General features: G+C 40.2%; 1 protein-coding gene across 1 annotated transcript; it reads right to left on the bottom strand.

The window, feature by feature from the left end:
* Positions 1-6,621: 6,621 nt before the first annotated feature.
* LOC131455639 (protein downstream neighbor of son homolog) lies at positions 6,622-13,336 on the bottom strand. Its single transcript, XM_058623428.1, has 12 exons — positions 12,800-13,336; positions 12,223-12,297; positions 11,923-12,138; positions 11,642-11,820; positions 10,520-10,595; positions 10,320-10,422; positions 9,947-10,043; positions 9,702-9,851; positions 9,418-9,616; positions 9,263-9,332; positions 8,668-8,798; positions 6,622-7,115 (listed from the first exon to the last, which is right to left on the bottom strand). The coding sequence occupies exons 1-12, from the start codon at positions 13,220-13,222 to the stop codon at positions 6,975-6,977; spliced, it is 1,860 nt and encodes a 619-aa protein (XP_058479411.1). The 5' UTR covers positions 13,223-13,336; the 3' UTR covers positions 6,622-6,974.
* Positions 13,337-13,404: the final 68 nt, after the last annotated feature.

The raw sequence follows: 13,404 nt of genomic DNA, 5'->3' as shown, positions 1-13,404 counted from the left end.
CTATCCAAAGCCTGAGTTTTGCATCACTAGTCGCGTAGATGAGCAATTCTGGGGACAGTTCTCGGAACAGGAGGCACGCACAGTGCAGTCAGCACTAACTGTGTGTCAGAACCTCATACATACTAAACTAAACTATTACTTCAAGCTTTTTGTCTCCGTTATTAACTGTGGCTGGCACAGTGTAAGGCCTTTCGGGGCTAAATCGCTCTTTCAAGTGACAAACCAAACCGAGCTGTCTGCTCATAACGCATGCAAGAGGGGAGCTGCGAAGGAGAGCACATTTATCTCTATTTCCGCTGATCTTTGCTCATGACTGGAGAAATGCATTGCATTAGCATAGATTCTGCAGAAGAAGAAAAAAAAAAAGCCTTCATTAAACTGCAGGTGAAAAGATTTGGCTTAAATAAATGATTAACCTCACCACGTGTCATTTAAATTTCAGCGTGGAGAAGGGACGGCACCAAAATGTCACTAAGTGTCATTATTTGTCTTATTAATAATGCCCTTAACACCCCATCCCCTCCCCTTCTCTCTCACACACCCACACACACAAATCCAGTGATGGATGCTCATCCGGCGGCACGGTGCTTTACTGCCATCTAGTATCACCAAGCAGTACTGATCCTAAAAATAAACAAATAAATAAATAACCGTGACCAAATGATAAAAAATAGATCAAAATATAACTACTTTTGGTCGATAACGATACCACATGATATAATGGTTGTGTACAGACACCATTCCTCTTCTGTTAAGACAAATCAGACAGATATTGGTGTGAATGAAGAAGAAGAGCACAGGCAGTGGAACCGCAAAAATGTGTCTTCGCCTGCTGAATTCTACGATATCGTTATGTTGTCGTTAATCAGCCGTTTGAGACTGGAAACTGAAGTTTGTAAACCACTCACTCTCCTGCACCAAAGTCCATAGGGAAAACCAGCGTGTTTTTATCTTGTGGAGATACAGGAGCTGCAGGAGAATGTTAAAATAACACTGTTATATAACATATTCTGATGGAGGCAGCATTGTATCAACAACTCCTGTGTGCTGTCATTTAAAATGGACACAAAGTTTTTATTTGGTAAAGATGCAGCCACAGGAAAAAGCAGTGAACATGTACTTAAAATGGCACAGGTAGATTGCAGGGGTAGACTTAATGAGGTGAGATTATTATTAAGTGGCTAAAATCAGTTTTTCCATGGTGTAAGTGTCACACACACACCTCATAAAAGCGGACATATCGTTTTAAAATATCATTTAAAGCTATTTCTGTATCAATCACTACACCTATTTCATGAAAGTGATGAAAAATTGATTTCACAACATAAAAAAGGGTGATAATGTCTCACTCACTTACTCAACAGTTAAATGGTTTCGCACAGATCTGGTTCATGGTCGTGGTACAGAGACCATGACTCTCCTGTCAATCACAGCAGTTACACATCAGGGCCTCATCTGTATGGGAACACAACATGTACACAACTTCAGTATTTGCTAAAACAAAGAGATGCAATACTAAAAAATAATAATGCAGCCTTGGAGCATATTGCAAAATGAACAAAGGAGGTGACTGACCAACACATAAAGAAAACAGGATGTCTTCTTTTAAAGTAAAGAATATACTATGCAAATAAACCATTTTACTTCATTGTTTGTTCTAAGTAATCTGTTAAATTACCTTATCCTTGTGTGGGAGTGGTCACTTTTGGAAAACCTTAGTGTTTAAAAAAACAACAACAAAAAAACAGAACTATCCTTTAAACATGGTGCAACATCCTGTATGCTCAACAAGAGTGATGAAACACAACGTTTGAAGAGGAGAAAGACCCAGAAACGTAAGGAATAGCTCTATGCAATAGTTATATTATACATATCTCACTGTCAACTGTGAACATAAACAGATTGACACGAACATTTTAAATGTAGACGGATATATATATGGAGACTTATTATCTAACTTAGTATTAAGAGCTTTTCCATAAAGCAATAATAATACAGGAGAGGGTTCTACGATGCTCTGTCTGAATATTAATTTCGATTTTACATTAAACTCCAAACCACAATGACCTGCGCCCTCTCTCTTCGCTGTGATTGGTCAAAAAAAAGTTGCAGCTGATCATGTGACAGGGGCTCTGTCAATGTGAGACGTGCAAAACTGATTTATTTCAGTGTTGAACTGTCCTGTCAACATAAAAAAGTGCAGTTTGTATGTTTTGTCACTCTGTAAACACAAGCTCTCAGATCATGTCTTCCTGATTCAGTCCTGAGGTCAAATTTACTTGAGTGAGTGTGGATTATAACATTAATTAAGACTTTGCATTGATTCAATCCAGTTTAGCTGTAAAATCTCCTTCAATGCAATATATGGAGCCAGGTTTAGAAAAAAACGTCTTTGAACTCTTCACTCTGATTTATCATTTTAATGAGTGGACTTGTGTCAAAATCCTTCGGCGAAGAAACATTTTGCGTTGCTGCTTGTTACTCGACACGAACATCTGCTGTTCCTCTTTGGAGCAGTTTAATGTTTGAGCAGAGGTGACGCAAGATGGTTTCAGAAATGTATACTTTTATTCTACTAGAGTTGGCTTAAATAAATGATAAACCTCAACATGTATCATTTCAAATTCATTGTGAAGGAGGACGGCACCAAAATGCCTCTCAGTTTCATTGTTTGTCTTATTAACAAATGCTTCTCTCTCACCCACACACACACGTATACACAAATCCATCTTCTACACGGTGCTTTACTGCCATCTAATGTCACCGAAAAATAAAACTACTGTGACCAAATGATGAAATAAAACTTCTGATGGACAGCAAGAATGCAACGTGACCATTCGTCTTTTATTAGGACAAATTAGACACTGGAGTGGATGCAGTGAAACAATTTGAAGTCGTAACAGGAAGCCGAATAGCAGAAAAGTGTCTGAGGAGAAGAGGCTCAGTTGCAGAGGTCGGTGCTGCAGCACGTGGCGAATGCACCCGGTGTTTGGATGTAGCCCTGACACACCGCCATGTTCATGCATGAGCGGAAGGAAGATCCTGGGATAATAAAAGAGAACGGACATGTTAATGACACACACGTGTCGGAGGTTTTCTGATCAAATCTATGCCTATGACACATTTACACCACGGTGAAATAAAAATAGCCTTTTTTTTTTTTACTTCAAATCACATTTTCTCTCTATGGACTTCACCCCAAGAAAAAGTGATGAGCAGATTCTTAAGATCGCATGGAATTGAGCAGGCATATAGATTTTAGGCCTGTGTGTCTGAGGCTGGTTCATGGCATAGGTGTCTCACACAGCACCGTCAACACTATTTAAAGTCCATTTCATAATTTGAAACCAGTAAAGGGTCATTTGCTTTTACTCACTCAAGGGACCTGAAAGTATGACAGCACCACAGGCATCATTTCCTCTTGTACAGGTCTGAGTCCCGGTAGCAGTACAGAGAACACTCTCCTTCGAAAAACAGAAGTTGCACTTCAGTGCCTCGCCTGCATGGGAGCACAAGAGAGTATATTATATATATATATATATATGTAGTATATATAGTATATAGTACATTTGCAAAAACAAAAAGGTGCAAAAATGATGAAAGGAGGTCACTGAAAAGCATAGTAAAGAAAATGTAACTTTTCAAAATGTATGAAAAAAGGCAAAGGCCTTACCTTGATGTAGGAGAGCCAGCAAGAGCACAACGGCACACGCAGCAGCTCTCATTTTAGGTCTAGAACTCACACAAGTTTATCCTTTCAAAAGAAAAGAATAGAGTCTAAAATAAACACGTTTCCTTTATTAGTCATTTCGAGTTTCTGTGAAGTGATCTCATCCTTGTCTGCAGGTGACAGCAACAGTATGCTCGATAAACAGTGATGGGAAAACAACGTTTAAAAGGAGAACAACACCGACATGAGTGGATACAAGTGTAATAGTTGTTATACACAGTGTAATATATAGTAGATGGAGAAATAGCTTCTAAAACCATTACATTAGTATCAAGTGATTTTCCATGTATACATAACACATCACACATATCAGAAGGTTCCATGGATAGATGAGCCTTGACACCATGAAGCAATAATGACACAAGAGAGAGTTGTTACCTTGTTCTCAGATGCTCGGCGTGATTATTCTTCTGGATTCACACCCTCTCTCTTCTTTCTTAACTGCAAACCACAACAACTTGTTCCACCTCACTTCGCTGTGATTGGTCGCAACTGAAAGGAAATTGCAGCCGATCACATGACCGAGGCCTTTGTCAATCCGAGGAGAGCAAAGACGAAGAGTGATGAAAGTCACACCTGTGGAGCAACTGTAACTGTGATTCTCCTCAGGACTGAGGTCAAATCTAACTTTGCATTGATTCAATCCAGTGTGGCTGTAAAATAATCTTAATTGCAATATAAGAAGCCAGGTTTTTTTTTGTTTTCTTAAAAAGAGACTAATTTGAACTCATCTCAACCATCAAAAATCCTTCAGTGAAGAAACATTCTGTGTTGCTGCTTCTTACTCAATCACACACAAACATCTGCTGTTCTTCTTTGGGGCAGTTTAATGTTTCAGCAGAGGTGACGCAAGAGGGTTTCACTTTACACTCATAGAAATGAAGGCGCTTAGAAAGCCCATGGGGCTTTTTCTAAAAATGCAAAATAATCAGCCATTTGTTGATTCAATTAAAAAAAAAATGTAATAGACTGAAAAGGAAAAAGAAAAGATTTTCAGTGTTTTCATGGACAAACAAATGTAGGAAGTGCAATTGAAAAACAACACAGTCCTAAAACAATTGGTACAGATTACCACTGGGTTACATCATTACACTTTTTAATTGCTCTAGAATTGAACAAAATGAAGCAGTGCAGCAGCAGAAATGGCTCAGTTGCAGAGGTCAGTGTAGCAGCACGTGCCAATCTTGCTGAAAGCTCGACAGGTGATTTTATTCACGCACGTACGGACCGAAGTTCCTGGAAATCACAAAGCAGGGCATTAATTAGACATACAATCACACAGTCGGGTACGAAAATAGTTTGGATGTTAAATTTAAGACAACTTTTTTTGTCTGATATTTGAAGAATATATTTGGCACTTTGTTGGTAGACAGGTAAGTTACGTTTGTAAACCGCTCACTCTCCCACACCAACGTCCATAGAGAAAAATACTGAAGTCACATGATAATATTATATGAATTTACTGATGGAGGCAGCAGTAGATTAACAACTCCTGTGTGCTGTGGGGTAAAATTGCAAATTTTCTCTATGGACTTTGTCAATATAATCACTTACTTATTCGACTTGGATACACGACAGCCATACAGGCACCGAATCGTGAACAGCTCTTTGTCGTGGTAGGAGTGCAGAGACCTCTCCCCCTCGACTTGCAGTAGTTACACGTCAGGGCCTCGCCTGTAACACACACACACGCACAATTAAACAAGTGTTTGTTTTTAACACGGTAGAAAATGATAACAAATGCAGCTGTGGAGCAAATGGAATCCTAAAAGAAAAGAGGGCACTGATGGGGGGGAAAGGCAAAGGCCTTGAAATAATTATTACCTTGATGTAACAGAGCCAGCAAGAGCAGGATGGCACACACAGCAGCTCTCATTTTTAGTCTGGAATTCAAAAGAAAACAGTGGATGTATTTGTTGTAGTATTCTGTTAAATTAGCTCATCCTTGAGTGGAGATCATTGCGTTTTAACATGGTGCAATACTAACAGAACACGCAGTAACGTTTCAATAAAAGCATAAACATAGATAAACATAAAACATAGAATAAAGATATTTGACATCGTATCATGTACAGAAATATTACATTAACATCCGATCTTAGCGTTTCCATAAAAACAAAGAGCACACGAAGAAGGGCCTTACCTTTCTCTCAGATGATCCGTCTTAATCTGGATTTCCCCAATCTAATCTTACTTCACTGCAAATCACGACGCCCTGTGATTGGTTGGAACTGACAGGAAACGGAAGCGATTGAGCGTCCGGTCACGCAAACTTGGTTTATTTCGGTGTTGAAACGTCACCGTAAACACAAGATGCAACTGCTCGAACATCGGTTCCCGTTTCCTTCAACACTGCTTCATGCTGTTCAGTCACGTTGCAGCAGAGGCGATGTATGACTGCTTCAGAGGGTCATCAAAATGAAGGTGCACCTTCTTCTTTTTAACATGCTTTTGAATATGGAGGGAAAAACTCATTCACCTTTATTAGACATTTTAAAACCAGAACTCACAAAGCTTCCCGCACACGGACAGAAATGATCATTACCTCTGCTCAGAAATGTTGTGACATCGAGGACTTTCCACCAGTGAAGCAGGACAGGAGTTTCCCTGTCAACTTATATCACTGCTGTGGGAACTCGTAACTCTTTACAATGTTGTGTCTGTTATTTTAACGCAGCTGTTTTTCATTAAAAACGGGTTCATACAGGCCAGTCTCCCTTTTTCCAATAACTATATAACTTCACGACTCACATTTTCGAGGAAAAGGCCACATCACTGCTGTTGTTTCAATGCTAACACGCTGTGTCGGTTATTGTTGATGTTATTACCATACAGACGCCAGCTCTCCCTGCAATCCTCGAGACATAAACAATAGAGAGTGAATGAATAAATGAATCATAATAACGCATTTATTTGTCATTAGTTCCATGAACTATGCCTTGAACACTACATTTCACAGAGAATGACTTTATTACCTAAGCGATCAAGTCCTGAACACAACTCACAACGTCACACCACACACACCAACATACATTTTTATCAATTCTTCCTCAAAATTAAAACAAAATTGAAAACAAATTCATCCTCCGAACATTTCATTTTAAGACCTTAAAAATAAAATATATAATGCAATAAAATCTGTTTTAAAAGACATTTTAAAATAGGGTTGCCTGTTGATCTGAACACAAGTTTGACCGACGATAACTTATGAGCAACAGGAAAGTCGTGCATTGTCCACTCAGCTTCAGTTCTTCCATGTGTAGCTGTAGTTGTTCATGTTGATGTGTGTCAGCGCACTCTTACCCAGGCTGGACGGCTGCTGCAGCTGCTGGACGGAGGCAGGATGGAGACCGCAACCGGACAAGTCGACCGATCCCCCGGTACACTGCAAAAACACACCGTTTGTATATAAAATCCATGCCTGCTTAAGTCTATGATATTTTAAGAATATGATCACTACTTAATCTCAATTTTAGAAAGCATTTACCGATGGGAAACTTAAGTTTGTAAACAGTTCACTCTCCTACACCACAGTCTATAGAGAAAAAAATCAGCATTTTAAGCTCCCAGGGACACAGGAGATGCTGGTCTGCCGCTACCTCTTTGGTAAGTTTGTGTCACTCGGGTAAATCTGAACCAACAATTTCAAAAGCTGAAGTAAGATAATAACACACTTGAAATTAGCGATAGAGGCAGCAGTGGAACAAAAACATCCTGTGTGCTGTGACGTAAAATCAAAGAATTTCTCAATGGACTTTGGTATGGGGAGTAGGGATGTAACGATTACCGGTATGACGATAAACCGCGGTAAAATTCCCGACGGTTATCATACCGTTTCAAATTTTAATTATCGTTAAAACCGTGATTGATTACCGCAACTGATTACCGAAAAACTCACAGTGATACTGCTCATTTCCTGGAGAAGCAGCAGCACCTGAACGGCACTCGCTCAAGCGGGCGCGCATGCGCAGTTTGCACTGTCTGTCCAGCGACAACACGGCTGAAGCCACCTGCGCTCCAGAGATTACCCCCCGTAAGATCAGAAATCTGGGCATATTTTGTATTTTTAAAGGATGTTGAGAGTAAAATAATTGAAGACAATCAATCCTTGTGCAGAAAATGCAAAAAAAAAAATCTCCGCGAACTTCGCGGCGCGAAGCCACTTCCAATATGATAAGCCATCTCCGTGACCACCACACACAACTTTTCAGCGGGTAAGTCAACAAAAACGGGATTTCGGAATAGTGGGAAACGTCATGGTTTGTCTCGCGAAAGCGAGTAGTGTGCAGACGACAGGTACCGTAGCAGACCAAAATGTGTTTGTTTCTGTGTTTTTTTATTTTATTTTTATGCTGTGTACGACCGCTGCTACTTAATTATTATCCGACAGAGTGAGGACCTGTGTGTGTGTGTCAGTCAGTCAGATGATAATTATTATTAATAATAATAATAATAATAATAATAATAATAATAATAATAATCATATAATATAAAATATCTTTTTTTAAATAAAACTTGGTTAAAAGATTTCAGTGTGTGTGTGTTCAGTACTTTTGGAACATTTTGAACACATCTAACAATACCGTGATAATATTGATAACCGTGATAATTTTGGTCACGATAACCGTGATATGAAATTTTCATATCGTTACATCTCTAATGGGGAGTGAGCAGTTTATTGTCAAATCCCTGTCAAACTAATCCATATCATCTAATCAATCATCTATAAACAGACACCAAGACCGAAATACAAATTCAAATTCAAATTCAAATTCCACACACACATCCTTAGACCAAAGTCTGAAAGACAGCAGAAAGTTTTTTTGTAAAACAAAGATTTCAGTTTTTTATTTTACAGAATTTGCAAAAAAATAAAAAGAAATCTACGTTGTGAATTGTGCACTGAGCCAATTTAATCCCATCATTTCAAGTCTTACCTGCTGCGTGCTGGTGTGCGTGTTCATGACAGCAGTGGGTGCGTGCGTGTAAAGTGTAGCAGAGAAGTTTCCTTTCTGTGAGGGTCGAAGAAGGGTTGTGATGGTGTGGAGAGAGGAGGGGAGGATGGGTCCTGCAAAGAAAAAATATGAAGAACTTTAATGAAGATCAATACATTTAATGCTTTTTTACAGCTCATCAAAACACTAAATCTTGTCAAACAAACCTTTGGAAGAAGAATAGTGACTGAAAAGTTTCTGAGAGCAACATACTTTTAACAAACTCACATTAACTCAGCAATAAAGCCTACAAATCAGTAGTAATAGCTGATTACTACCAGCGGATTATGTAAAAATGTAAATACTGTACATTGAAAGAGAAGCATCACACTTACTGGAGGAGGTTAGCAGGACCCGACTGAGTAGTGTGTAGCTGTGCTAATTGCTTATCAAATCTTCAATTTTGGGGTTTAAGTGGCAGATGAGGCACAGCTTTATTTTCACCTTCGCTGTTAGTTTCATAAATGAGAGTGAAAGTCTGTGGCCACAGCTCTGAGATTACGATTGAGAATGTTGAGCTCCTGAAGCTGCAGCGTACCTGTGATCTCCAGACTGCTGATGTTCTGGAAGCTAGAACCGACCTGGCTCTTCACGTTCACACTGCGGGCCTGAAAAAGACACACACACACACTCAGATTAAGACTCGATCGCCGCTCTCTGTGCATGCGTGTGTGTGTTTGGGTGCGTTCAAACCTTCAGTGTTTGCACTGTTGCTCCCCTGAAAGCGACAGGAGCCAGCAGTGTTGGTGGTAACCCGGCCTGGGAACCTGCTGCAGCCACAAGACTCTTACAGTTAATGAGGAAGTTGATGAGGGTGAAAGTGTGAGGTCCCTCCACACACACCACAGACTCTGGTTTATGGTCCAGAGACACAGCTTGTCCCTCTTTACGACTGAACAAGTAGTCAAAGGCTGTGACTCTCACAAGTGTATACGACACGTACAGTAGAGGTGTAAACACGGGAGACAGAAGGATACAGTTGTATGATGATGTTGTCGTGCTTCTTGATTTTGTCCTGGATTCCCATCTCCTTCAGCCAGGAGAAGCTGCTGTCTTCATCGTTGTCTGCGTCATTTCCCCCCTCGTCACCTGCCGGATAGTCCACGCCTTCTGTCAGCTCAGAGCACCTGTGATTAAAAAGCAAATTACAACATCATCAGCTTGTGTTATAACTAAATATATACAGAAGAGCTGAAGAGGATGAAAGGGGGAGAAAACTCACTCCTTCAAATCCTGCTCCTCTCCTTGCTGTTCAGCCACGTTCTGCTGGCCCTTGCTCCTCCGTCTCTCCTCCACTAGAGGGAGACTGAACTCTATACCTGAACAGCAAAGTAGTTTGTTAAACACATGAGAAGAATTTGTTTTTTTAAAGATGTTTAAAGGTCCAGCAACTCATCTGCCTCCATCATTCAGTTCAAATGTGTTATGTGACCAAACAATGCAGCAGTAGACCAGCAGCTAAGCTAAATACGGTGTCTTACAGCAAAATAAAGCAGTAAACATATTCTACTAAACATCAACTCAAGCTGATGTAGATTTAATTCGGTGAACCTTTTTTTAAAGGGTATTAATCCATTTTCTCCGGATTTGCTCACCTTCAGCCTTCATCGCCTCCCTGATACCTCGAGTTGTTGGAGAAATCAGTGCTGTGATGGTGTTGGAACCACCGAGACCTGCTGCTCTGAATAAAACTGTAAACTGACATCACAGATTAAAAAAAAGCACAAGGAGTCATGTTATGCCTTTAATAACTGGATATCATCTTTAAAAAGAATCAATACACAAAAAGAGCTACCTGATAGGAGCAGAGGTAGAAATAAGGACACAGTCTGGCCTTCAGGAGACCGTAGAGAGATGACAGACTGACTGACCTGTGCAGGAGATGGACACAGAGAAAACACGCTTATTTGAAATAAGTACGACCAAAAACCATATTCAGTATCCGTATCTTCTATGCAAATGTAACTTTAACATGTTGGAAATGTCATATCTATAAGACAACTTGCAACAGAAGTAGCGTTGCAATGGTTAACTGATTATTGTTGTTTACTAAATTCATCGCTTAGTCCGTGTTTGTTTTTTATTGTTAAAACAAGATTCTGAAATGTGGATATATTCTGGTTTCTTTGCTCCATTAAACAAAGAAATCAACTAATAGATTAGTCAAGAAAATAAACGACAGCTGAATCAATTGTATGAATACTTGATACTTAGTTCTTAGTCGCAGCTAGAGCTGAAACAATTCATCGTTGAATCGATTATTAATTGATCACTAAATTAATCGACAAATATTTTGATTATAGATTATTCGGTTCAAAGCTTTTTTCATGATTAAAACAAATTTTCCGATTGTTTAGGCTTCTTAAATGTGAGTATTTTCTTCATTTCTTTGCTCTGGATAACAAAGAAATCATTAAAGTGAATCATTTTGGTTTGTGGACAAAACAAGACATTTGAGAACATCATCATTTCCAGGTGTGACAAACACTGATCAACCTTTTTTTTTTTTTAAAGTTTTCTGATATCTTATGGACCAAACGATTAATCAATTAATCGAGTTGAACTCAAACTCAACTTTCTGCTACAGATTGAATAATGGCAAAAACAGCAGAAAAAATATGTAGAAATCCAGACTGGTCCATTTTTGGACTGACGGGGAGAACAAATTTATGCTCCATCAACTTTAAGAATTAAACATTCACTAGTCTGTAAAGTTGTAAGTCAACCAGAAAACACCTAAAACTAACAAGCTAAAACGGCGTTGTAGAGTCCGACACTCACTCCACTCAATAAATCAATTCCTTGCTCATGCTTGAATACTGGGACAAGGACAGTGGTCCAATTAACTGACGTAGTTAAGCAACAACTGTAGCTCGACCTCACTGTCCATGGAAAATACCGACACCTCCAGCCTCACCATTCACTCATTAGACTCTGCTGCAGTGACACGTCTTGTGCCCAGGGGGTGCTCTTCCCCTTGAAGTTCCTCTCAACATTGATCCTGGGGAACAGAGGGATCCAGGGAAGAGACGGATGCTGCCAGTACACCAGACTTTGCTGGAAGGCACAACGAAGGTCTGGGCAGGACCTGGGATCCTGTGCACAGAGGGATGAAATTCACTGTAGGAAAAGTAATCTTTGTGAAGGCAGGAGGATGCTCACTGAGATGTCACATGTAATAAAGGCTCAAAAACCTACCTGTAGACTGTGAGGCAGGGAAATAAACTGCGCTCTGCAGTGCTGGCTGAGCCCCAGGGCCTCCTCCTGCGCTTTAGGCTGCTCGGACCATGACATGGTGAGGGGAGACGTGAAGAGGAGGCGAGTCTTCAGGCTCCAGTCTGCTGGAAACTCTGTACACACGGGAGGAGCGATAGAAGCAGGAGCGATAGAAGCAGGAGTGATGGCCTGAGGACTCTGACAAGAGAGCAGGAAGAAAAGATTTAGTGATGACAGCAGCACATAAAACTCTTTCAATATTACAAATGAAAACACACCAACCTTCAAAAGTGGACTTTTAGCATTTTCCTCCTCTTCTTCAAACAGAGAGTCATCCTCAGAGAAAGTCAGACACTTCTACAGCACAGAATGGACAGGAGAATATTATGAGAATTAAGAAATATAAAAATCCTCCTTCTACAGAGACCTTCTTCAGACTTGGTATAAAAGGAATAGTCCAAGTATTTTAAGTTTATTTATATGAGGTACTGACAGCATATAGATATCACAATAGAAACATGTTCACTCTAGGGGGAACCTTGAGAGTTTCCTGTGGAAAAAGATTCAGAAAACAAAAGTGTAACTAATTACATAAAATCCTATACCTTTATTTACACTTTAAGATTGAAACAAAGAAACACAGACTTTATGTAACCACATGTTAACTTTGACTGGATTCGGCTCCCAGAAAATGAATGAACGGATTGACCAAACTCTCGCGTTGTTTTAAAGTGAGATTCGTGTCAATGCATTAAGCCAAGTTACTGGCTGACATGTCACCTCTACAACCACATTCTCTGTGTTGAGTAAAGGCTTGACACACACATTATATTATTCGTTTATTATTATCATAACCAACCTTGCTGGAAACCTCTCCTCGCTCCTGTTTCTCGGCCTCGGTCAGACTCGAACTGAAAGAAAAAACTCCCTGACAGTCAGTCTTTGTTGACATGTCTTCCTCGTTGTCTCGCCGTGTATTTACAGCCTCAATATTCCCGTCATCGTTATGAATTATAAACTTCTTGTTGGGGCTGTACGTGTTTTCGATATTTGCGAACGGGTTTCTGCGTTTCGTCCCGCCTCCGGAGCGGTTCTGGCTGTTGAAGAGCGGCCCCGGAGAGAAAGGCCGAACACAGGCCGGGGAGGAGCTGCTTTGTCCCGGACTGTCTGTAGAGCTCGGGCTGGGGGAGACACCGGCGATGCTTTGGGCTCTTTTCCTCCTCATTCGCATGATTTCCGAGGGTCGCTTAAAGCTGGGTGAATAGCCTGCTTTCTGAGACATATTGAGGATAAAAAATCTCCTACAAAAGTGTTTAAAATTGACAGATAAAACTATTTAAAATACACTGTTGTTTGGCTTCCGTTGCGCCTTCCACCCGATACGAATTTGGCGCGTGGCGTGATGACGTACATAGAGCCGCGGCGCGCGTGGTGCGTTTATGCTCATAGGACCTTTGAGTTTTC

Source organism: Solea solea, chromosome 2, assembly GCF_958295425.1.
Source record: "Solea solea chromosome 2, fSolSol10.1, whole genome shotgun sequence".
In the NCBI taxonomy this organism is placed as follows: domain Eukaryota; kingdom Metazoa; phylum Chordata; class Actinopteri; order Pleuronectiformes; family Soleidae; genus Solea; species Solea solea.
The sequence above is the reverse complement of the archived record's forward strand: the minus strand, read 5'-3'. Positions and strand labels throughout refer to the sequence as shown.